This window comes from Mustelus asterias, chromosome 12, assembly GCF_964213995.1.
Source record: "Mustelus asterias chromosome 12, sMusAst1.hap1.1, whole genome shotgun sequence".
Classification (NCBI taxonomy): domain Eukaryota; kingdom Metazoa; phylum Chordata; class Chondrichthyes; order Carcharhiniformes; family Triakidae; genus Mustelus; species Mustelus asterias.
This window is the reverse complement of record NC_135812.1, coordinates 7,654,948-7,681,772: the sequence shown is the minus strand read 5'-3', so window position 1 is coordinate 7,681,772 and position 26,825 is coordinate 7,654,948. Positions and strand designations below refer to the sequence as shown.

The window sequence follows — 26,825 nt, the reverse complement described above, 5'->3', positions numbered from 1 at the left end:
CAATTCTCCACCTTGCTCCCATTCTGGTCTTTGTGTCCTCACTTGCTGCAGTGTGCCAATGAAGCTAAACCCAAGCTGAAAGAACTGCCCCTCATCATTCGACTTGACACTTTACCGCCTTCTGGAATCAGCGTTGAGTTCAACAATTCAGATGTTGTTATGCGTTATTTTCCTTCTTCCACCTATTTTGCAGGTATCCTGGGAAGTTATCCTTCCCACTGTCCCAAGATGCACAGGTTAGGTTGATTAGCCGTACTAAATTGCCACTTAGTGTCAGGGGGATTAATTAGCAGGGTAAACATATGGGGTTGCGGGAATAGGGTCTGGGTGGGATTGTGGTTGGTGTAGACTCGATGGGCCGAATGGCCTCCTCTGCACTGTAGAGATTTTATAATTCTATGGATTCAATGATCCTGTCATTCACACCTCCTCTAGATCCATCTTTTCTTCTTTTACTTGTCCCATTAACATCCTCTTTGCCCTTGCACCGTGAAACCTTTTGCCTTTTGATCTCTCCTTCCCTCCACCTATTACAGCCTCTTCCCTTTCGTTTCCCCCTTGTACCTTTCACTCACCCTCCACCAGTAATGTTTCTAGTTTTGCCCGGTTCTGATGTAAGATCGCGGGCCTGAAACGTTAACTCTGTTTCTCTCACCACAGAAGCTGCCAGACCCACTGAGCGTTCTCTGTTTTCATTTGAGATTTGCAGCATTTTTGCTTTTGCTCTGTAACCTGGTGGCTGGGTGACCTGCGCTAACTCATAGACAGCCTGCAATAACCTTAACGTCCGCATGTAGTCCCTCAGAGAGGCTCGAAGGCAGGACTCACTTCCTGTGCTTGGCATTAAGCTTATTCATGTTCAAATAGCCACCTGGTGGCACAGAACCTGAATGTTGCTGCAAAGAGAGACATGTTGTCGAAGTTTTTCATCCTGCACTCAGCAGGACAAACACAAGAATGCCAAATTTCAAAGGCTCACAACAATTTACAGTGCAAGAAAAAATATTTCAGCGCTTCGGCAAATTGCATGCTCTTTTCAGCAATATTTACGAAATGTTCAAACTCCTCAAATGCTGGCCCCCTCCCAAGGACAACAGCAATCTCGAAATGCAATTAACGCTTGACCCTGACGTTGTACCTCCCGCGAACACAGTACGAACCACTCTCTCTCTTCCATATTCTCTTTTCCACCTTTTTTTTTGTTTTTATTCCAATTCAATCAATTCAAGTCCAATTCAGAATCTCAACAAGTTGAGACATTCCCGATCCAAGCTGACAAGACAGGGCTCTCACCAGGGCTCTCTTGATCTACATGATCCAAGCTGATTGGAGTAGGCATTGCTCCTCCTCCAAGACTTGATCTCATTTGCATCTTAGCCAAAAGACCCAGATGCCGCTTTTAAAAATTGCTTCAAATGAAGCTAAAATGTAACCTAATGACTTCAGCCAAGTACAGCATGTCGATACTACACATAGAACATAGAAAAACTACAGAACAAATAGGCCCTTCGGCCCACAAGTTGTGCCGAACACATCCCTACCTTCTAGACCTACCTATAACCCTCCATCCTATTACGCTCCGTGTACTCATCCAGGAGTCTCTTAAAAGATCCTATTGAGTTCGCCTCCACCACCACTGACGGCAGCCGATTCCACTCGCCCACCACCCTCTGTGTGAAAAACTTACCCCTGACATCTCCCCTGTACCTACCCCCCAGCACCCTAAACCTGTGTCCTCTCGTAGCAGACATTTCCACCCTGGGAAAAAGCCTCTGAGAGTCCACCCGATCTATGCCTCTCAACATCTTATACACCTCTGTTAGGTCTCCTCTCATCCTTCGTCTCTCCAAGGAGAAAAGACCGAGCTCCCTCAGCCTATCCTCATAAGGCATGCCACTCAATCCAGGCAACATCCTTGTAAATCTCCTCTGCACCCTTTCAATCTTGATCTTAGCCAAAAGGCCGAGAAAGATACAAAAGTCTGAGGTCACGTACCAACCAACTCAAGAACAGCTTCTTCCCTGCTGCTGTCAGACTTTTGAATGGACCTACCTCGCATTAAGTTAATCTTTCTCTACACCCTAACTATGACGGTAACACTACATTCTGCACTCTCTCGTTTCCTTCTCTATGAACGGTATGCTTTGTCTGTAAAGCGCGCAAGAAACAATACTTTTCACTGTATGCTAATACATGTGACAATAATAAATCAAATCAAATCAAATTAAATCAAACTTTTTGTATTGAAATACTCCTTCAATTTGCAATAAAAATTGAAAATGGCGGAAAACTCTGTGGGTCTGGCAGCATCGACTGGGAGAGAGAAACAGAGTTAACATTTTGAGTCCAATTTGACTCTTCGCTGGAACTTGGGTTCCCCACTCTTTGGTTTGCCATCTCTCTGCTGCTGGACACACATCCCCCCACTCGCAGCAGCTGTGGCTGGGCACGGATTCAGAGCAGGAACCGTGACAGTTTCCCTGGTCACCCGCTCTCCAGCTCAGGGACGCAGAAATTAATGGCAGCATTCTGCCACTTAAAGGCTTGGTTGCCAAGGGCAACCTTCAAGGTGACACCGCATCATACGGTCCAGAGCTTTGCCTTTTCACGCTTGTGTCCAAAAAGGGATTTGTCCTATTTACACAATCCCAGGGAGGAATATGATCCCAGCGAATTTGGCGTTTCTAGAGTGCAGATTAATGCCAGGTTAAGCCCTTCTAATTTCACAGAGGATACTTTCTGAAACGTGGCGTCTCTGCTGACTTATTTATTCTGGATGACCCTTGTCACAGAAGCTATACCAGCCTGGTGTGCGTGACACTGCATAGATACAATCTGATGTGCCAGGCATGGAAATAGCGTGGAGATAAAAATAGAACATTCTGGAAACAATGCAACAGGTTGTTCAGCCTGTTAAAGGGGGAAAGGGGCCGGGGAATGTCCGCTTCCAGGGTCCCTCATCGAATGGTTAAAGGGGAAGGCAGGCAATTCCTTGAACAAAAAGACAGGGAAAGGTCAATCGGAGGTCAGCGAAGGAACTTGCTGAATACAACAACAACCTGCATTGATTTAACGCCTTTAGCATTGTCAAATGACCCAAGGTGCTTCCCCGCAGAATGTGATTTCGGAGAATCTGATACCCACTCACATAAGGGCATAGCTAGGACAGGGACGGCACGGTGGCACAGTGGTTAGCACTGCTGCCTCACAGCGCCAGGGACCCGGGTTCGATTCCCAGCCTCGGGTGACTGTCTGGTTGGAGTTTGCACGTTTCTCCCCATGTCTGCGTGGGTTTCCTCCAGGTGCTCCGGTTTCCTCCCACACTCCAAAGACGTGTGGGTTAGGTGCATTGACCGTGCTAAATTGCCCCTGAATGTCAGGGGGACTGGCAGGGTTAATATGTGGAGCTACAAGAATAGGTCCTGGGTGGGACTGTTTTCGGTGTAGGTTCGATGGGCCGAATGGCCTCCTTCTGCACTGTAGGGACTCTATGATTATAGATGACCAAAAGCTTGGACAAAGAGGAAAGTTTAAGGAGTGTGTTGAAGGAGAAGAGAGAGAGAATCAGGTTTAGAATAAGAATTGCAGAGCGTAGGACCTCGGCAGCTGAAGGCATGTCAGCTGATGCTGGAAATGAGCTGCGCGAGAGGCCAGATTTGGAGGAAAGGGTGAATTACTGCAGGGTTATAGGGCTGGGAGTATTTGTAGAGGTAGGGAGGCAGTATGATTCTAAAATTCCCTGGCTTGTCTTTGAATCCCCCCATGGCCTCACCCCCTCTCTATTTCTTTAATCTCCTCACGCTCCACAACCCTCGGGGAAATCTGCACTCCTCCAGTACTGGCCTCTGAAGTGTCCCCAGTTTTACTCCCTCCTCCATTAGCCTCATACATACGTCCCTGGCGGTGGAATTATCTCCGTACACCTCTCCATCTCTCTCTGCTCCTTTAAGACACTCCGTGTAACCTGCCTCTTTGACCAAGTTTTTGGTCATCTGATCTAAATATCTTTTTTGTGGCCCTGTGTCACACTGTTTTACAATGTATCCTGTGATGCGCATAGGGTCGTTTCATTGCATTAAAGATATGACATAAATATAAGTCCCTATTGTGTGGCAGCGCTGTGCGTTACACGAGCCACTGATCCATCAAAAGCTGTCACGTGGACCATCCTCATTCAGTTGTGTTTAAAGAAGAGATTACAGATATTGATCTCCCCGGTGGTAAGGACACCACAGTGAGCCAGATTGATCAGGGGGAGCTGCTTGCATTTCTGGGCCTGTTCTGAGGTTTCTGCCCTTTACGCTCCAGAGAGAAGGATGGGGTGAGTGGGGGAAGTGGAAAGTCACCTGGGAGGTTCCAGCACCTGATTGCAATCCCGACCATTCATACTGAAAGGCACGTGCTGTGGACAGCAGGTAAGAGTGGCGTGATGCCTCTGCAGTTAAACAGCCGGTCAGAATCAAGTCAAGGGCGGCACGGTGGCACAGTGGTTAGCACTGCTGCCTCACAGCGCCAGGGACTAGAGTCCGACACCGGCCTCGGGTCACCGTCTGTGTGGACTCTGCACGTTCTCCCTGTGAGTTTCCTCCGGCTGCTCCGGTTTCCTCCCACATTCCAAAGATGTGCAGGTTAGATGGATTGGCCATGCTAAATTGCCCTTTAGTGTCCCAAGATTTGATTTGATTTGATTTGATTTATTATTGTCCCATGTATTTGTATACAGTGAAAAGTACTATTTCTCGCGCGCTATACAGACAAAGCATACCGTTCATAGAGAAGGAAAGGAGAGAGTGCAGAATGTAGTGTTACAGTCATTGCTAGGGTGTAGAGAAAGATCAACTTAATACGATGCAGGACCATTCAAAAGTCTGATGGCGGCAGGGAAGAAGCTGTTTTTGAGTTGGTTGGTACGTGATCTCAGACTTTTGTACTTTTTTCCCAACGGAAGAAAGTGGAAGAGAGTATGCCCGGGGTGTGTGGGGTCCTTAATTATGCTGGCTGTTTTTCTGAGGCAGCGGGAAGTGTAGTCAGTGTCAATGGATGGGAGGCTGGTTTGCGTGATGGACTGGGGTTTGTTCACAACCCTTTGTAGTTTCTTGTGGTCTTGGGCAGAGCAGTAGCCATACCAAGTGTGACAGTCGTAGCGGACATGAAAATTTCCTTAGCCTCCTGAGAAAGTAGAGGCGTTGGTGGGCTTTCTTAACTATAGTGTCGGCATGGAGGGACCAGGACAGGTTGTGCAGAATAGACAGATGTGCAAGTTAGGTGGATTAGCCATGCTAAATTGCTAAATTGCCCCTTATTGTCCTAAAATGTGCAGGTTAGGTGGATTGGCCATGCTAAATTGCCCGTCAGTGTCCCAAGATGTCTAAGTTAGGTGGATTGGCCATAATAATTTGCCCCTTAGTGTGTAAGTGAAAATCTGTGGAAGAAAACAAGCCTTTGAAATGAGGATGTTAAGACATTTGCATAAAAATCCATCCACAGACCATAAGAGAAATACTTGAAATTGCAACAGCAAAAAGAATGTATAAAAAGTGACACAGTAAGAAGTTTAACAACACCAGGTTAAAGTCCAACAGGTTTATTTGGTAGCAAAAGCCACACAAGCTTTCGAGGCTCTGAGCCCCTTCTTCAGGTGAGTGGGAATTCTGTTCACAAACAGAACTTATAAGACACAGACTCAATTTACATGAATAATGGTTGGAATGCGAATACTTACAACTAATCCAGTCTTTAAGAAACAAAACAATGGGAGTGGAGAGAGCATCAAGACAGGCTAAAAAGATGTGTATTGTCTCCAGACAAGACAGCCAGTGAAACTCTGCAGGTCCACGCAACTGTGGGAGTTACAAATAGTGTGACATAAATTCTGATTCTAGGATCGCATGATAAAGACTCAGGAGGAAAAAAGCAGAAATATTTATGTGAAATAGTGTGACATAAACCCAATATCCCGGTTGAGGCCGTCCTTGTGTGTGCGGAACCTGGCTATCAGTTTCTGCTCCGCGACTCTGCGCTGTCGTGTGTCGCGAAGGCCGCCTTGGAGAACGCTTACCCGAATATCAGAGGCCGAATGCCCGTGACCGCTGAAGTGCTCCCCAACAGGAAGAGAACAGTCTTGCCTGGTGATTGTCGAGCGGCAAGACTGTTCTCTTCCTGTTGGGGAGCACTTCAGCGGTCACGGGCATTCGGCCTCTGATATTCGGGTAAGCGTTCTCCAAGGCGGCCTTCGCGACACACGACAGCGCAGAGTCGCGGAGCAGAAACTGATAGCCAGGTTCCGCACACACAAGGACGGCCTCAACCGGGATATTGGGTTTATGTCACACTATTTCACATAAATATTTCTGCTTTTTTCCTCCTGAGTCTTTATCATGCGATCCTAGAATCAGAATGTATGTCACACTATTTGTAACTCCCACAGTTGCGTGGACCTGCAGAGTTTCACTGGCTGTCTTGTCTGGAGACAATACACATCTTTTTAGCCTGTCTTGATGCTCTCTCCACTCCCATTGTTTTGTTTCTTAAAGACTGGATTAGTTGTAAGTATTCGCATTCCAACCATTATTCATGTAAATTGAGTCTGTGTCTTATAAGTTCTGTTTGTGAACAGAATTCCCACTCACCTGAAGAAGGGGCTCAGAGCCTCGAAAGCTTGTGTGGCTTTTGCTACCAAATAAACCTGTTGGACTTTAACCTGGTGTTGTTAAACTTCTTACTGTGTTTACCGCAGTCCAACGCCGGCATCTCCACATCATAAAAAGTGACATCCAGATAAGGAAGACGTCATTATCTTGGCCATTTGATCAGAGAACTCCAGAGGTCTCATTTCGAGGGCAAAGTGTAGGGCAGCAGAAGAAGGGGTGGCCCTTGGGGTCGTGAGATGATGGGAGTCACGGAGCAGTCGCTGACCAGCAACAGTGGAACTGTGTGAGGACGGCACAGAGTTGACAAGTGTGGCCTCCCATGACAGCAGATCCCCTCTCCGAGTAGCCCCAAGCAACAGCTGAACAGTTACTGGGGCCTTGGCTTGTTTGATTCTTGATTTCCCAGTATTGTATGTCCTGGTTATCAGGGCACTGGTACTATTTATGGGAGCTGTTAAGAGGTGATTATATGTGTCTTGAGTTACAGTCCTAATCCAGTGATCTTGCACAGGGACCATCCATATCGGACTCAGCCAGTTGGTGGCGTGATCCGTCCCCCTTTTAACATTTTACTTTTGAAAATTCCCTCCTGCCTCCTGGCTGGGGTAAGGTTCCACGAGCACTTTGCCCGAGTTTCATTGGAGTGGCCAACTCTGATTCAATGTATTCTTATGGAAATCTCTGGGATTTGAAGGGCATTCTCCAGAACACTGCTGTGTGCAATCCTGAGGAAAACTCATCAGAAATTGGGATTTATTGTCAATTTCATTTCTCTACCAGATAGAAAAATATTGAGAATGGGGGAAAGAGTCTGTTTGGCTCACAGTCAGGCATTATCCAATGGGGTAATGAGTCTTTCTGCTTTCCAATTGGCATGGGAAGGCCGTACGTCACAAGGGTGGAGGCGTTGGCCGACTAATGGCTGGGGCTTGGGGAGGATATGTTGAAACCTCTTAAGAATACATTGAATTAGAGTTGGCCACTCCAATGAAGCTCCAGTAACTGGGTTAGGACTGTAACTCAGACACTTATAATCACCTCATAACAGCTCTCATAAATAGTACCAGTGTCCTAATAACCAGGACATACAATACTGGGAAATCAAGGATCAAGCAAGCCAAGGCCCCTGGAGAAAATCAGTAAGATGTTGTGTGTTTGTTCCATGTCCAGTAACTTTGCAGACAGTCTGTTAAAATATTCAGGAGCTGCCTGCTCACAAGGTTGTAGCACTAAAAATGATTTACTGCCTGATTACAGTTGGCACCATCAAGTTAGCCTCTGAAATATTTGGTGTCTGCAGGGAGCTGGTTGATTCCGTGACCATTTGAAGTGGCCAACCTCCTCCTCAGAACGTTTTCCTGCCTCCCCCACCATCCCCCATGCTGGAGAATAAATTGGGGGCAGCTTCAGTCACCCAACAAACCTCACAGTGAAAGTGACAGACAGGTTAAGGGCAGAGAGCCGGGGAACGGCTGCTGTCTGATGGGACACTGCTCTGTTTCGGAGGGAGGAGGGACCATAAGGCTGCAGGTCCGACCTCAGCCTAGGGTAGAGTCACAGTCCTACATGGAGGGAGGGTGCTGTATACATGTGACCGGGACTTGATGGTTTGAGTTATAAAGAGAGGCTGGATAGACTGGGACTTTTTTCCCCTGGAGCGTAGGAAACTTAGAAGTGATTTTATAGAGGTCTATAAAATAATGAGGGGCACAGATAGTCAATATCTTTTCCCAAAGGTAGGGGAGTCTAAAACTAGAGGGCATAGGTTTAAGGTGAGAGGGGAGAGATACAGAAGGGTCCCGAGGGACAATTTTTTCTACAAATTTACAAAATATTTAAAGGGATAGACAAGGTAGATGCAGGTCAGATGTTTCCCTTGGCTGGAGAGTTTAGATGCTGGTGACATGAACTTGTTACAGATAGTGTGACATGAACAATGACATGGGTTCATGTCACACTATCTGTAACCCCCACAACTTGCCTGGATGTGCAAAGTCTCACTAGCTGTCCTGTCTGGAGACAATACACACCTCTTTAACCTGTGCTTAATGTTCCCTCCACTCACATTGTCTGTACCTTTAAGACTTGATTAGCTGTAAAGACTCACATTCCAATCATTATTCATGTAAATTGAGTTTTTGTCTTTGTGCCCTGTTTGTGATCAGAACTCCCACCCACCTGACGAAGGAACAGCCTGTTCCGAAAGCTTGTGGCTTTTGCTACCAAATAAACCTGTTGGACTTTAACCTGGTGTTGTTAGACTTCTTACTGTGGAGAGTTTAGAACCAGGGGGCACAATTTCAAAGTAAGAGGGAAGCCACTTAGGGCCGAGATGGGGAGAAATTTCTTTACTCAGCAAGGTGTGAATCCTTGGAATTCTCTACCCCAGAGAATGTTTAAGGCAGAGATTGACAGATCTCTGATTATCAATAACGTAAAGGGTTATGGGATAGTGGTTGTAAAAGGTATTGAAATGTCTGGTCAGTCATGGTGGTATTGAATGGTGGAGCAGGCTCGAGGGGCTGAATGGCCTGTTCCTGTGCTGTTCTTGTTGTCTATGTCTGATAGCACCCATTGTTCAGCTGATGAGACCCTGACTCAGCGAGCTGCTTTGTTTTCTCTCTAGGTGGGTGCAGGTTGCCTGTCCAAGACTTTCCATCGACTGGGGAAAGGCTTTTTCCAAACCCTTGCTCACGCCGTATGAGGTAAGTGGCCACGGGATACGGTGCTGGGAATGTCAGCTGCTCTGAGCTCTGGAGAGGATAGGGAGGATTGGGGGGCGGGGGGTTTGCTAGGATCTCAGCACCTGTCAGGATCAGCATTCTGAGGTATCTCACGGGTGTCACAGATCAATGAATTGTGATCATACACCACAGAGGAAGGCCTTTGGGCCCATCGTGTCTATGCTGGTGGCCCCAAACACAATGAAAAGGGACGTACGGCCCACCTACAGCTGCTGCTTGTCCGTCGAGGGACTCATTTCAAAGAGGGAGTCAGATTCACTGCTTTTATTCTCCTTCTCTGATACCAGGCTTCTTGCCAGAAACCCTCCTTTGGTACCTCACCCAGGTGGCCATTCTCCCGGTGTGAACCTTAACAGTAAGTGCCGGAAACTGTTCGACTTAGGGAGGCATCAGACATAGGCCCGATCCTGCCCTCTATCACCCGCACTGCCAGCAGTGGGGGTGATAGACAGCGATCGGAAGAGGGAAACCCGACTGATGTCCCCCTCCCTATCCAAGAGGATGCTGAAGTCAATAGCGGTGAGCCTTTTACTGATGCAGACTACTATGTAAAGTTAAAGCACATGGGATTGCAGGTGATGTCTTGAGATGGATAGAAAGCTGTTTGGCAGATAGGAAGCAAAGAGGTGGCATAAATGGGTCTTTTTCTGATTGGCAGTCAGTGACGAGTGGGGTTCTGCAGGGATCTGTGCTAGGACCCCAACTGTTCACATTATATATTAATGATTTGGAAGAGGGAACTGAATGTGTTCTCTCCAAATTTGCAGATGATACAAAGTTGGGTGGGAGGGTGAGCTGTGGGGAGGATGCAGAGATGCTTCAGTGTGATTTGGACAGGCTGAGTGTGTGGGCATCTGCATGGCAGATACAGTATAATGTGGATAAATGTGAGGTTATCCACTTTGGTAGCAATAATAGGAGACATTATTATTTGAATGGGTGTAAATTGAGAGAGGTGGATACTTGGTGAGACCTTGGTGTCCTTGTGCATCAGTCGCTGAAAGTAAGCGCGCAGGTACAGCAGGCAGTGAAGAAGGCAAATGGTATGTTGGTCTTCATAGCGAGAGGATTTGAGTATAGGGATAGGGATGTTTTACTGCAATTGTATAGGGCATTGGTGAGGCCACATCTGGAGTACTGTGTTGTGTTTCGATGTCCTTATCTTCCTTATTTCTTGCTGTAGAGGGAGTACAGCAAAGATTTACAAAGATAAGGATAGGAACTCAGGGCTCAATAACTGTCAGTTCATCATCTCACTGAGATTCAACCCTCACCATCTCCTGCGCTGACAATGGAAGCTCTTCCAATCTCTGAAGGGATAAAAACGGGCAACATTCCCTGTATCCTTCACTGCCACAATGTGGTTCAGAATTGGAGAGATCGCACAGGAAACTTGTACTGACCCCTGACGCTCCACCCTCTATTGCCCTTTGTGGCTGAGATTTGAGATTGCGGCTGGGATTTGAGATTGCGGGCTGGGATTTGAGATTGCGGTTGGGATTTGAGATTGCGGGCTGGGATTTGAGATTGCGGCTGAGATTTGAGATTGCGGCTGAGATTTGAGATTGCGGCTGTACCAATTTTTTACTCTTTCATGGGATGTAGGTGCCTGTGGCATGGGTGCCATTTGTTGCCTGGGGTGGCCTGTTTTGCCCTTAAACTGAGTGCCTTGCTGGGCCATGCCCGAGGGTAGTTAAGGGTCAGCCACATTGCTGAGACACTAGGATCACATGCAGGCCAGGCCAGATAAGGACGGCAGATTTCTTTCCCTGAAGGGCGTTAGTGAACCAGATGGGTTTTTATAACAATCAGTGATTGTTGTCATGGCCATCATTGCTGAAACTAGGGTGGATTTCTCTGGCTATTCATGCCCTGCCCCCACTACAGGTGAGGATGGAGAATTTGACACTCAGCCAAATCTCTGTTCACTGCAGTAGGAGCAGAGAATCCCGCTGGTGTGAACGGCTGGAGAATTCAGGCCCAGTTTTCAATTCCAGATTTATTGAATTGAATTGAAGTTCCTCTGTTTGCTGGGTGCCCAGAACATTCCCCTGGACCTCTGGATTACTACTCAGTGACATTGCCATTACCCACCACCTTCCCCCAATGTCAATTAGACAGGGCCAGCAGGCAGGATCCAGATTCTTCTTGCACTAGAGACTGCCTATCACAGTGAGAGCTCGCTGTTACCTGAGGTGCCAATTTGAGTTGCGGTTGCCATCTCTGTGGGACATCTTCCTGGAGGTGATCTCACAATGCCCCGCCCCCAAACTCCCGCCATTGGTCACCCATTCTCATGTTGCCCAGCCTTCCTTCTCCGATTGGAGAACGAATATTCTCCAGTACCCGAATGAATAATTTTTGATTGCCAATCTAAAAACCTTCTCCGCCCTCCCTCCCCCAATATATTTGACAGTTTTGTAACTAGCAAACAAAGGAGTTTTCTCCAATCTCACCTGGCTGGGATTCTCCGACCTTGCCCGTGGCTGGGATTCTCCGACCTTGCCCGTGGCTGGGATTCTCCGACCTTGCTCGTGGCTGGGATTCTCCAGTCCCGTTGCTGTGAATGGAGTTTTAGCTGAGCGCCAAATTCTCCGTTCTCGCTGGCAGTGGCGGTGGGACGTGACCTCCTCACCCGCCCCCCCCCCCCCCCCCTCCCAGTCCTCTCCACATGCATTGCGATACAGTCTGTGTGACCTCCCACACTGTCAGTGCTGTCAAATGTCAGCACTGTGAACGGGGTGGTGGCAGATTCGACAGGGGCACCAAGAGAAGGAGAGAGAGGGAGGCAATGGCCTGGTGGCATTATTGCTAGACTATTAATCCAGAAACTCAGTTAACGTTCTGGGGACCCGGGTTCGAATCCCGCCACGGCAGATGGTGGATTTTGAATTCAATAAAGTCAAGCATCTGGAATTAAGAATCTACTGATGACCATGAAACCATTGTCGATTGTCGGGAAAACCCATCTGGTTCACTAATGTCCTTTGGGGAAGGAAATCTGCCGTCCTTACCTGGTCTGACCTACATGTGACTCCAGAGCCACAGCAACGTGGTTGACTCTCAACTGCCCTCGGGTAACGAGGTATGGGCAATAAATGCTGGCCAGTCAGCGACACCCATGTCCCACGAATGAATAAAAATTTTTTTTTTTTTTTTTGAACAATCACTCGGAAACAAGCGAAAAGAAAAAGGAAGATTGAGTGCAACGCAAGCTCAGGACATCAATCAGCAAACAGAGCATCGATTGCCAAATGATAGGGGGGGAAATAACACAATTGTAATTTGCAGCAAACAATTGATAATTAAGCTTTAACCGCACACGGAGAGGAAATGAAATAAAAAGATTAATTATATCAATTATTCAGGATAAGGCTATCTGTGAGAGAAAGAAAGCATCCAGAAGTCCAGGTTCATTCATTATGTGCACTGCCTGCACTGCTGAAGAATAAAGGTCGCGCGGGGAGTCCTGATTACTCAGATAAGCCGGATAAATCCTCCACTGTGACACCAAACTTTCACCGTCTCTCATGACTCACAGTCTCCAGCACAAAGAGGCAGCCATTCTTCAACTGGTAATTGCTACGAGAAAGTAGTAGGCCCCAAAAATAGATGCCCCCTTCCCTCGCCCCATCCCCAGGCGGTCCAGCTGCCCATTGGGTGTAACCGGCTCGAGACAAGGCCTTGAGGAACCTGCTCCTGAACCTTCCCCCCTTATCTTGAACTTGTGCCCCATGTAATTGTCATTTCTGCCCTGGGAAAAACCTTCCAACTGTTCACCCTATCCATACCCCTCATAATTTTATAAACTTCTATCAGGTCGACCCCTCAGCCTCCGTCTTTCCAGGGAGAACAATCCCAGTTTATTCAGTGAGGCCAAAGCGTTCAGTTTCTGTATTTCCCTCTCCTGGGAAACCCTCGTGACTCCTCGCTGTGAAACGGGGAACAGCAACAATTGAGTCCCCAGAACTCCCAAGTTCCAAGTTGGAAATAGAAGTTCAGATCAGCATCCTTATTTGCCCGTTTGACTGGTTTTTCCTCTTGGGTACACCACACGCACTTGAACAAAGAACAGTACAACACAGGAATAGGCCCTTCAGCCCTCCAAGTCTGCGCCGATCACATTGTCCTATCTACACCAGCCGCCTGTATCCCTCTATTCCCCGTCTGTTCATGTGCCTATCAAGATAAGCCTTAAATGTCACTAACGTAACTGCCTCAACCACCTCACTTGGCAGCGCATTCCAGGCCCCCACCACCCTCTGAGTAAAAACTTCCCCCGCACATCTCCACTGAACCTTTCCCCCCTTATCTTGAACTTGTGCCCGCTTTGTAATTGTTGCTTCTGCCCTGGGAAAAAGCTTCCAACTGTTCACCCTATCCATACCCCTCATAATTTTATAAACTTCTATCAGGTCGACCCCTCAGCCTCCGTCTTTCCAGGGAGAACAATCCCAGTTTATTCAATCCCTCCTCATAGCCAATACCCTCCATACCAGGCAACATCCTGGTAAACCTTTTCTGCACTCTCTCCAAAGTCTCCACATCCTTCTGGTAGTGCGGTGACCAGAATTGGACACAGTATTCCAAATGTGGCCTAGCCAAATTTTTATATAACTGTAACATAATTTGCCAACTTTTATACTCGATTCTCCATCCGATGAAGGCAAGCATGCCATATGCTTTTTTCATCACCTTTTCCACCTGAACTACTACTCTTAAGGATCTGTGGACCCGCATTCTCAGATCTCTCTATGTGTCTCCTGATGGTTCTGCCATTTATTTTATAGCTCCCACCTGAATTGGATCGACCAAAATGCATCACCTCGCATTTGTCCAGATTAAATTCCATCTGCCATTTCTCTGCCCAATTTTCCAGCCTATCCATATCCTGCTGTATTCTCTGACAATCTTCATCACTATCCGCAACTCCAGCAATCTTAATATCATCCGCAAACTTGTTAATCAGACCAGCTACATTTTCTTCCAAGTCATTCATATATATTACAAACAGCAGAGGTCCCAGCACTGATCCCTGCGGAATACCACTAGTTACAGACCTCCATTCAGAAAAACACCCTTCCACCGCTATCCTCTGTCTTCTATGGCCAAGCCTGTTCTGAATCTATCTAGCTAGTTCACCCCTGATCCTGTGAGATTTAATCTTTCGCCCCAGCCTGCCATGAGGGACCTTGTCAAATGCCAGTGGATCAGTGCCGTCACCTTCTTGAGGGCAGTTAAGGATGAGCAACTAATTACCCAACAACACTCATATCCCATGAAAGATGAAGAAAAAGGTAACCTTTGGTCTGGGACAAGGTAGTCTTGTTATCCTGGGAGTCATTGTACTGGGAGGAGGTAGCCATTCTACTGGGAGGAGGTAGCCATTGTATTGGGAGTAGGTAGCCATTGTATTGGGAGTAGGTAGTCATTGTTGGTTTGGCAACAGGTAATCTGCCCCAACCAACCTCTCACCTGAGAACAATAGAAGGTAAAATGATGAAACATCCAAGGGAAAGGGAGTGAGTGTTGAGCTAGCTCAGTTAGCTAAGGTAAATTGAGTGTTAAGCTTGTATGTCTTATTTCTGTGACAGAGTTAGGACCAAGAGTATTCCATAGTCTCAATACGTTCTGGTCTCCTCCTTCTGTGTTTAGGCAGCTGTCGCTCTGAAGGAGATCGAGTGGCAGCATCGATACCCGATGGACTTTTACGCCAACCTGTCGCTCGGTCCCTGGGCCATCAACCATGTAACCCACCGACCCCCAAGGAGGACAAGGAAGACCATAGAGGTGAGTCAAGACTCAAAATGAGTCATAATTATCTCTTGATGCTGATGATGGTCGGTATGGATTAGACTGCCCCCAGGATCACTTGGCACGAGAGCAAGTATAGATGTGCAACTATCTGTCACCCCTCCTATATCAGTGGCATGGTATTGAGTATGGCAGACACTTACACTGAGCGGCCTTGTTTTATTGGTTAATGCTCTTCGATTGGGTACAAAAGTGTCCAGAGGGACAATTGTTTCTCACAGAGGGTGGTGAGTGTCTGGAACAAACTGCCAGAGGTAGTAGTAGAGGCGGGTACAATTTTGTCTTTTAAAAAGCATTTAGACAGTTACATGGGTAAGATGGGTATAGAGGGATATGGGCCAAACGTGGGTAATTGGGATTAGCTTAGGGGTTTAACAAAAAAGAGCGGCATGGAGAAGTTGGGCCGAAGGGCCTGTTTCCATGCTGTAAACCTCTATGACTCTGTGGCTCTAAATGACATTTCCTCCCAAACTGACTGAAAATGAGGACTGGGGAATCAAAAACATACAATTTGCAAACCAAATTTGCGTTTGTCTCTGACGCTGAAGGAGAAGGGAGCCTTGAGGGTGCTCTGGGTTCATGTCCAGACAAAAATGGCCTTTCCTATGGACACTGGGTTCAACGTTCCCACTCTAAATCAGCCTTGGGCCTTCTCATGTGTAATCGGACTATCACCATGGGTCAGGCTGCAGGGGCGAGTGAACAAGAAAGGTTTGCGTGCCTTCCTGAAAAACATAAAGATGGTTCCAGCGTTCATGATAATGAGAGCAGGTAGAGTTCGGGAGTTGTCCTATTGTAAGAAATCAGATATTCCAGTTTCACTGCGCCAACCTCACTCTCCCCTACGGCATTGTTCATTCTTGTGCCAGTCACTGGCCGGTGCCAGGAATCCTGATCCCGTTCAAACATTCAAAAAGGAAATGGAAAGTTTCCTGATTCTCAGGGGCGGGGAGGGAGGGAAACTGTGGAATCTGCACGTCCTCCCTGTGTCTGCGTGGGTTTCCTCTGGGTGTTCCCGTTTCCTCTCACAGTCCAAAGACGTGTGGGTTAGGTTGATTGGCCATGCTAAATTGACCCTAGTGTCAGAGGGATTAGCAGGGTAAATATGTGGGGTTATGGGAATAAAACCTGAGTGGGTTTGTGGTCGGTGCAGACTCGATGGGCCCAATGGCCTTCTTCTGCACTGTAGAGATTCTATGATTCTAAAAGGCCATTCAGCCTCTTGGACCCATTCCACCAGGTACATTGAAGCCTATCACACACTCTGCCCTGCCTGTTTAATCAGGTCCCAGAGAAGATGCTGCCCAAATATTGCACTTTGCTGAATATGTCACAGAGGCAGCAAAAATACAAGGACTGATTGGAGCGACCGCAACGTTTAGCACACGAGATCAGTGCCTGAGAATGGACAGCAATGCCCAGAACTATCTAAATGACTCGGTACAGACTCGATGGCCCGAATGGCCTCCTATACTATAGGGATTCTATGACTCTATGAACTATCTAAGTGACTCACCCTCTCCTAGCCTTCGAGCCAAGGAGTTTGTTTTAGGAAATGAGCTATTTCTTCCCGTGGGCGGCAGGGTGGCGCAGTGGTTGGCGTTGCTGCCTCACAGCGTCAGGGACCCGGTTTCGATTCCGGCCTCGGGTCACTGTGTGGAGTTTGCCCGTTCTCCCCGTGTCTGCGTGGGTTTCCTCCGGGTGCTCCAGTTTCCTCCCGCACTCCAAAGATGTGCAGGTTAGATGGATTGGCCATGTTAAATTGACCCTAGTGTCAGCGGGATTAGTAGGGTAAATACATTAGGTCACTGGGATAGTGCATGGGTGGGATTGTTGTCAGTACAGACTCGATGGGCTGAATGGCCTCCTTCTGCATTGTAGGGATTCTATGGGCGGGATTTTATGGTCTCGCTCGACCTGAGACCGGAAAATCCTGCTCGAGGTCAACAGGCATTTCCATTGTCCGTCCCTTGCCCGCTCCAATTCCCGTGTCGGACGGGGCAGTAGAAATCCAGTATATGATTCCCTTTTAACAAAAGCAAAATACTGCGGATGCTGGAAATCTGGAATTCCAAAAGAAAGTGCTGGAATTCCTCAGCAGGTCCTGCAGCCTCCGGGGAGTGGGAAACATTTCAGCCCCGAAACACTATCTCTGCCTTCTTTTCCCTTTTAAACAACTTTATTCCCTTTGAATTGCCTCCATGATTCCATCACCCTCCTCCTGTTCGAGAGAGAATTCCCGGGTCTCTGGACTGCCCTTACTTCCACATTTGAAACCACTGGGGAGGTCTATAACTGGTTGAAAGCGGCTGTTATTTTTTCTCTTTGGCTGGGTGGAGGAGGCTGATGTGTAAACTCACAATGATTGAGGGCTTGTGTTAAAAGGTGGCACCAGTCGCCTGGGGTCCCTCAGTCCTTCCGCTCAGATCACAGGCACCCCTTCGTTACAAAAGAGCCACAACAACAACTTGCATTTATGTAACACCTTTAACACAGTGATTGGGTCAAAGGAGCATCAGTGGAGCTTCATCACACACGGCACGGTGGCCCAGTGGTTAGCACTGCTGCCTCACGGCGCCAGGGACCCGGGTTCAATTCCAGCCCCTCGGTTTACTGTCTGTGCGGACTCCACACTTTCTCCCCGTGTCTGGGTTTCCTCCGGGTGCTCCGGTTTCCTCCCACAGTCCAAAGATGTGTAGGTTAGGTGGATTGGCCATGCTAAATTGTCCCTTAGTGTCAGGGGGGATTAGCAAGGTAATTATGTGGGGTTACGGGGAAACGGCCTGGGTGGAATTGTGGTCGGTGCAGGCTCGATGGGCCGAATGGCCTCCTTCTGCACTGCAGGGATTCTATGATTCTATGAAAAGTTAACACCAAGCTACAACAGGGAACGTGAGGAGACTTGAAAATGGTAAATGGCAGAAAGAGCTGAACTATATCCAGGCTTGGGCTGACAAGTGGCAAGTAACAGTCACGCCACACAAGTGTCAGACAATGACCATCTCCAACAAGAGAGGATCTAACCATACTCTCTTGACATTCAATGGCATTACCGTCGCTGAATCCCCCACTATCAACATCCTGAGGGGGGTTGTCATTGACCAGAAACTGAACTGGACTAGCCATATAAATACTGTGGCTACAAGAGCAGGTCAGAGGCTGGGAATAATGCAGCGAGTAACTCACCTCCTGATCCCCAAAACCTGTCCAACATCTACAAGGCACAAGTCAAGAGTGTGATGGAATACTCCCCACTTGCCTGGATGGGTGCAGCTCCAACAACACTCAAGAAACTCAACACCATCCAGGACAAAGCAGCCCGCTTGATTGCTAACCCTTCCACAAACATTCAATCCCTCCAGCATTGCTGAACAGTGGCAGTAGTGTGTACCATTAGATGCACTGCAACAATTCACCAAGGCTCCTTAAGCAGCACCTTCCAAACCCACAACAGAAGGACAAGGGCAGCAGCTACATGGGAACACCTGGAGGTTCCCCTCCAAGCCACTCACCATCCTGACTTGCAAATATATCATCGTTCCTTCACTGTTGCTGGGTCAAAATCCTGAAATTCCCTCCCAGACAGCACTGTGGGTGCATCTACATCACAGGGACTGCAGCGGTTCAAGAAGGCAGCTCACCACCAGCTTCTCTGGGGCAATTAGAACAAAGACAAAGAACAATGAAAAGCACAGCACAGGAACCGATCCTTCGGCCCTCCAAAGAAAAAGTTTATTGATTAGTCACAAGTAGGCTTACATTCACGCTGCAATGAAGTTACTGTGAAAATCCCCTAGTTGCCATTCCGGCGCCTTTTGGTACACTGAGGGAGAAGTTAGCATGGCCAGTGCACCTAACCAGCATATCTTTGGACATATAATGCATATAATGGTTAAAAGCTAGGCGGCATGGACAAGTTGGGCCGAAAGGCCGTTTCCATGCTGTAAACCTCTGTGACTCTGTGACCTTTGAACCCTCTGCTCAACACATCGCTGTCCGTTTGCTCGGAATGGCCGCGGTGTTGGGGGAAGAATTAGTAAACAGAAAGGATGATGTGTGGTGACATTTACGACTGATCAGGCTGTTTAATCATCGTTATGGGAAATTGTGCATTGAAACACATAAAGCAAGCTCAGATAATAGGTCTGCAATCAGGAGGACTTCCATAAATAAGCAATTATCATCCATTAGACTCAGGTATGGGCGGAAAGTACATCAGAGTTTTGCTTGGTGTCCGTTGCACTATCGTGGTATCCTTTAGCGACTACACTGCAACATTATTCATCGTCACAGAAAGCCCTTCAGAATTAAATGAACAAAACAAAGATCATTTTCAAATATTTTATTTGGTTTCAGTAGGAAGCTTAAACCGATGAAGCGACACAGATGCTTTCTGATTACATTTCTGGTGCTTGGTAACCGTTTATTAATGATCTAGTGAGATCGGGGCTTTAGGCTCATTTTCAGATGGAATCAGAGAAAGGGAGGATTAGACTGATGTTTGTATTCACGTGGGACTTTACCTCAGAATTGTTACATTGCAGAAGGTGGCCATTCGGCCCATCTTGTGCACACTAACTCTCTGAATGAGCATTTCACCTGGTGCCGCCCTCCCGCCTTCTCTCTGCCCCTCCGAACATTCTTCCTTTTCGGAAACTTATAAAATTCCAACAGGTTTAGAGAGGGTAGATTCAGAAAGAATGTTCCCAATGGTGGGGGGTGTCCAGAACTAGGGGGTCATAGTTTGGGGAGAAGGGGTAAACCTTTTCGAACTGAGGTGAGGAGAAATTTCTTCACTCAGAGAGTGGTGGAATTCACGACCACAAAAAGTAGTTGAGGCCAAAACATTGTCTGATTTCAAGAAGAAATTAGTTATAGCTCTTGGGCCTAAAGGGATCAAGGGATATGGGAGGAAGGTGGGATCAGGATATTGAATTCGGTGATCCGCCATGATTATAATGAATGGCGGAGCAGGTTTGAAGGGCCAAATGGCCTCCGCCTGCTTCTAGTTTCTATGCGTCTTTAACAGTCTGATTCCCTCTCGATTGCTTTGTTTAGCCACAATCTCGGGCCGTGCTTTCCAGATCCAAACCACTGGCTGTGTGAAAAGGTTTATCCACATGTCGCTTTTGGTTCTTTTGCCAATTACTTTAAATCCATGCCTTCCCGTTCTCGATTCTCTCCTGACTGGGAACAGTTTCTCCGTGTCTGCCATGTCCAGATTCCTCAGCATCTCAAACCTTTCAACATGTTTCCCCTGCGGAACAGGCCATTCAGCCCCTCAGGCTTGTTCTGCCATCCCGTTGGATCAGAACCTTAATCCCTATACCCAACAATAACTTCTCAATTCTGATCTTGTCAATTTTAACTTGACACCCAGCGACCATTGGGGGGAGGAAATTATTCCCGCTGCCCTTTGTGTGAGAAAGTACTTCCTGATTTTACTCTGAGGTGACCGAGCTCCAATTTTAAGGTTAAAATCTTCCACTTTTCTTGTTGATACCATCATGTTGCCTCCTTTCTTCTGCGTGCCTCTTGAAGCACAGTGCCTCACAAAAAGGAAAAACCCCTCCATTTGTGTAGCGCCTTTTGCAGCCTCAGAACATCCAAAGCACTTCCCGGCCTCTGCGGTACATTGGTAAGCAGGAGAGAGACACCTTGCAGTGCCCCACCCAATGGTCAGTTACACAGAAACAGAAGTAGGCCATTCGGCCCATCGAGCCTGCTCCACCATTCATCTTGATCGCGGCTGATCATCAAATTCAATATCCTGATTCCCCCTTCCCCCCACATCCCTTTAGCCTCACGAGCTACATCTAATTTCTTCTTGAAATCAGACAACATTTTGGCCTCAACTACTTTCTGTGGTACTGAATTCCACACATTCACCACCCTCTGGGTGAAGAAATTTCTCCTCACCTCAGTTCTAAAAGGTTTACTCCTTATCCTCAAATTATGACCCCTAGTTCTGGACTCCCCCACTATCGGGAACATCCTTTCTGAATCTGCCCTGTCTAACCCTGTTAGAATTTTAGAAGTTTCTATGAGATCCCCGCTCACGCTTCTAAACTCCAGTGAATATAATCCTAACCGACTTAGTCTCTCCTCATATGACAGACCTGCCATCCCAGGAATCAGCCTGGTAAACCTTCTCTGTACTCCCTCTATAGCAAGGACATCCTTCCTCAGATCAGGACACCAAAACTGCACACAATACTCCAGGTGTGGCCTCACCAACGCCCTGTACAATTGCAGTAAAACATCCCTATCCCTATACTCAAATCCTCTCGCTATGAAGACCAACATACCATTTGCCTTCTTTACTGCCTGCTGTACCTGCGCGCTTACTTTCAGCGACTGATGCACGAGGACACCAAGGTCTCATTGAGTATCCACCTCTCTCAATTTACACCCATTCACATAATAATCTGTCTTCCTATTATTACTACCAAAGTGGGTAACCTCATATTTATCCACATTATACTGCATCTGCCATGCAGATGCCCACACACTCAGCCTGTCCAAATCACGCTGAAGCATCTCTGCATCCTCCTCACAGTTCACCCTCCCACCCAACTTTGTATCATCTGCAAATTTGGATATTATACATTCAATTCCCACTTCCGAATCATTAATATATAATGTGAACAGTTGGGGTCCTAGCACAGATCCCTGCAGAACCCCACTCGTCACTGACTGCCAATCAGAAGAAGACCCATTTATGCCAACTCTTTGCTTCCTATCTGCTAACAGATATCAAGACATTACCTGCGATCCCATGTGCTTTAACTTTACATAGTAGTCTGTTATGTGAGACCTTGTCGAAAGCCTTCTGAAAGTCTAAATAAACCACATCCACTGGTTCTCCTCGGTCAACTCTAGTTACGTCCTCAAAGAATTCCAATAGATTCGTCAAGCATTATTTCCCTTGTGTAAATCCATGCTGACTTTGTCTGATTATTACCACTGCCTCCCAAATGCCCAGCTATGAAATCCTTGCTAATGGACTCCAGCAACTTCCCCAGTACTGACGTCAGACTCACTGTTCAATAGTTCCTTGTTTCCTCCCTACCTCCCTTTTTGAATAGTGGGCTTACATTAGCTACCCTCCGATCTGTAGGAACCAGTCCAGAGTCCGAAGAATTTTGGAAAATAACCACCAATGGATCTACTATTTCCAGGGCCACTTCCTTTAGTACTCTGGGATGAAGATAATTAGGACCTGAAGATTTATATATAAAATATATCTATTTTGCAGGGGGATAGCCACAGGAGCTTCCTGCACTGTCTGCCTAGCTCTCTTGCACTGCCTGGTGGTCACCCATTCCCTTCCTGCCTGTGGAGTTGTCATGTGAAGGCTAAACAGTCACCTGCCGGTTAGTTGTGGGGTTACTGTGTTTGGAGCCAGCACCCCAGCCAACGTCCGCTCGATATCCGCACTTGTGGTTCACGAGACAGCGTTTGAACTTGGGAACCCAGGGCCGATTGTCAGACCTCACCTGCTATTCCGGCAGAGATCCACCAGTGTAACCCAGAGCAGAGACTGGACAGGGAAACTTGCTATGCAATTCTGCACCGAATCTCAGCGAGGAATAAAACCTAGGATTTACTCGGATGCTACCGGGGTTAGATGGTTTGAGTTATAAGGAGAGGCTGGATAGACTGGGGCTTTTTTCCTTGGAGGGTAGGAGGCTTAGGGGTGATCTTATAGAGGTTTATAAAATAATGAGGGGCATAGATCAGCTAGATAGTCAATACCTTTTCCCAAAGTTAGGGGAGTCTAAAACTAGAGGGCATAGGTTTAAGGTGAGAGAGGAGAGATACAAAAGTGTCCAGAGGGGCAATTTTTTCACACAGAGGGAACAAGCTGCCAGGTGTAGTATTAGAGGCGGGTACAATTTTGCCTTTTAAAAAGCATTTAGATAGTTACATGGGTAAGATGGGTATAGAGGGATATGGGCCAAATGCGGGCAATTGGGACTAGCTTAATGGTTTAAAAAAAAGGGCAGCATGGACAAGTTGGGCCGAAGGGCCTGTTTCTATGCTGTAAACCTCTATGACTCTATAACGCCTCCTTGATCGCTGCAGTGTCCCAGAGCAGCCGTGGCACTTGGGACGAATGGCATCTTTCTGCACTGAGGGATTTCTGTGATTCCATGTTACTGGCAAAAGCTCCCATGGTCAGGAGCGCAGTCACATGGACAGAATGTGTTCAAAACTATTTAATCGTCAGGCTCTCCTCTCCAACAATCTGTCCTGGTCCCCCCATGCCAACACTATAGTTAAGAAAGCGCACCAACACCTCTACTTTCTCAGAAGACTAAGGAAATTTGGCATGTCCGCTACGACTCACACCAACTTTTACAGATGCACCATAGAAAGCATTCTTTCTGGTTGTATCACAGCTTGGTCTGGCTCCTGCTCTGCCCAAGATCGCAAGAAACTACAAAAGATCGTAAATGTAGCCCAATCCATCACGCAAACCAGCCTCCCATCCATTGACTCTGTCTACACTTCCCGCTGCCTCGGAAAAGCAGCCAGCATAATTAAGGACCCCACGCACCCCGGACATTCTCTCTTCCACCTTCTTCTGTCGGGAAAAAGATACAAAAGTCTGAGGTCACGTACCAACCGACTCAACAATTTCTTCCCTGCTGCTGTCAGACTTTTGAATGGACTTACCTCGCATTAAGTTGATCTTTCTCTACACCCTAGCTATGACTGTAACACTACATTCTGCACTCTGTCCTTTCCTTCTCCATGAACGGTATGCTTTGTCTGTACAGCGCGCAAGAAACAATACTTTTCACTGTATGTTAATATATGTGACAATAATAAATCAAATCAAATCAAATCCATTCCACAACAGTCCAATGATTGCAGTCCCACCAAGCTTCAATTTATCAGGATTGCAGTCTCCAGCTGACTCCATCACCCCCGGCAGCGCCCAGTGGTACAGAAGCGAATTGTGGCTCTCGGAGCCCACTGAGATCCGCTCTTTAGGTCCACACCACAGCCTGAACTGCAGGCCTCCCTGGCCTGCGTGACTCATAACTAGCCCCCGCCATCCGGCTCCTCCAGTGGGTTCTGCCTTTCGAGACTTCACTCACACATTCTGTCCATGTCATCACATGTGAAAGAACCTGACTCTGACTGGGATAGCTGTCATCACTCCATCTGCTGTGGGGGTGGGACAGGTGTCCGTGACGCAGACTCAGGCTTGAAAGCTGTTGACGTAAAACAGGCCCAGAAACACAGTGCTCCCTCAGTCTGTCAGAGCCTGAGTATCAGTGAGCTATTTCCATTACGTAACTAGTTCAGTAAGCCATGGAAAAGATCCAAACTGTCCCAGTGATTCATCTGTGGGTTGTTTGAAGGAAAGGACTTGCATTCATATAGCACCTTTTACACGTCAGGACATCCCAAAGTGCTTCACAGCCAATGAAGTACTTTTTGAAATGTACAATCTGTTGTAATTTAGGAAATGCCACAGCCAGTTTATCCACAGCAAGCTCCCACAAACAACAACTCGATAATGACCAGCTAATTCAGTGATGTTGGTTGAAGGTTAAGTATTGTCCCAGACACTGGGAGGACCCCGCCTGCTCTTCCACAAATAGTCCTGTCAGAATCGCAGGAGGAGGCCATTTGGCCCATCATGTCTACACCAGCTCTCCAAACGAGCATCATGACTTGGTGCCATTCCCCTGCCCCTTTTCCCCGTAACCCCTGCACATTGTTTCTATTCAAGTAATCAGCTAACGCCCTCTTGAATGCCCCAGTTGAACCTGCCTCCACCACACTTCCAGGCAGTGCGTTCCAGACCCGAACCACTCGCTGGGTGAAAAAGTTTTTTCTCACATCACATTTGCTTCTTTTGCAAATCACTTTCAATCTATGCCCTCTCGTTCTCTAACATGTTACAAGTGGGAACGGTATCTCCCTGTCTACTCTGTCCAGCCCTCTCATGATTTTGAACATCTCCATCAAATCTCCTCTCAGCCTTCTTCTCTCCAAGGAGAACAGTTCCAATCTCTCCTCATCGCTGAAGTTTCTCATCCCTGGAATCATTCTTGTAAACCCCTTTTGCATTTCCTCCTATAGGTTCACATCCTTCCGATAGTGTGTCACCCAGAACTGTACACAATATTCCAGTTGAGGTCTAACTAGTGTCTTGTATAAGTTCATCATAACCTCCTCGCTCTTGTACACTATGCCCCTATTAATAAAGCCTAGAATACTATATGCTTTATTAACTGCTCTCTCCACCTATCCTGCCACCTTTGATGATCTGTGCGCATATACACCCAGGTCACTTTGCTCCTATACCCCTGTAAGAATTTTACCCCTTATTTGAGATTGAACTTTTACGTCTTATCTGAAAGACAGCACCTCCAACAGTGCAGCACCTCCTCGGTATTGCACCACTATGTCAGTCTAGATCATGTGCTCAAGTCTCCAGAGTTAGATCTGAACCTGCAATCTTGGCAGATGAACCAGAGGAATATGAGGAGGAATTGTGTAACGCAATGAGTGGTTAGAATTTGGAATGCACTGCCTAAAAAAGTCACCTTCAAAAGGGAATTGGATGAATACTTGAAGTAGAAAGGATTGCAGGGGACACAGGAAAGAGAGGGGGGGGAGTGGGACTGACTGGATTGTTCCTTGAAAGAGCTGACGCAAACATGATGGGCTGAATGGCCTCCTTCTGTGCTGTACTGTTCTTGGATTCCATGAACGTTCTGATTCAGGGGCAAAGGTGCTGCCCACTGAGTCATAGTTACTGATTTCTGTCAGGATAAATAGTTTCTCCTTTTTTATTCTACCACAACTCAATGTAACTTTGGGGGTGGCACGGTGGCACAGTGGTTAACACTGCTGCCTCACAGCACCAGGGACCCGGGTTCGATTCCTGGCTTGGGGGTCACTGTCTGTGCGGAGTTTGCACATTCTCCCCATGTCTGCGTGGGTTTCCTCCGGGTGCTCCGGTTTCCTCCCACTGCCCAAATATATGCCGGTTAGGTTGATTAGCCATGCTAAATTGCCCCTTAATGTCAGGAGGATTAGGAGAATAGATATGTGGGGTTACGGGGATACGTCAGGGCCTGGGTGGGATTGTTGTTGGTGCAGGCTCGATGGGCCAAATGGCCTCCTTCTGCACTGTAGATTCTATGATTCTATGATCTCTATTCACCTCAGCCCCTGTTGTAACGAGTTCCACATTCTCACCACTCTCTCGATAATGAGGTTGTTATTGATTTATTGGTGACTATCTGCAGGTGATTGAATTTAGCATGGTGATATTAGATTGAATAATTGGCTGAGTGACAGGAAACACAGAATAACGGTGCATGGATATTTTCCGGGCTGGAGGAAGGTTTGTAGTGTTGTTCCCCGGGGGTTGGTGTTGGGACCCTTGCTTTTCCTGATATGTATTAATGATCGAGATCTTGATGTGCAGGGGACAATTTCAAAGTTTGCAGACAATATGAAACTTGCAAGTATTGTAAACTGTGAGGATAGTGTAGAGCTTTAAAAGAACAGAAATAAGTTGGTAGAGTGAGCTGACAGGTGGCAGATGAAGTTCAATATGGGAAAAAGGTGAAGTGATTCGTTT

General features: G+C 47.2%; 1 protein-coding gene across 2 annotated transcripts in view; it reads left to right on the top strand.

The window, feature by feature from the left end:
- The window catches only part of dph1 (diphthamide biosynthesis 1), a 682,474-nt gene that overhangs the window by 610,722 nt on the left and 44,927 nt on the right, over positions 1–26,825 (top strand). For both annotated transcript variants that reach the window (XR_013499073.1, XM_078224668.1), the window contains exons 10-11: positions 9,277–9,355; positions 15,050–15,184. Coding sequence is in view for 1 of the 2 variants with exons in the window: in XM_078224668.1 (XP_078080794.1) it covers positions 9,277–9,355; positions 15,050–15,184 (214 nt within the window). In the remaining variant the exon portion in view is untranslated. The remainder of the gene's footprint in view (positions 1–9,276; positions 9,356–15,049; positions 15,185–26,825) is intronic.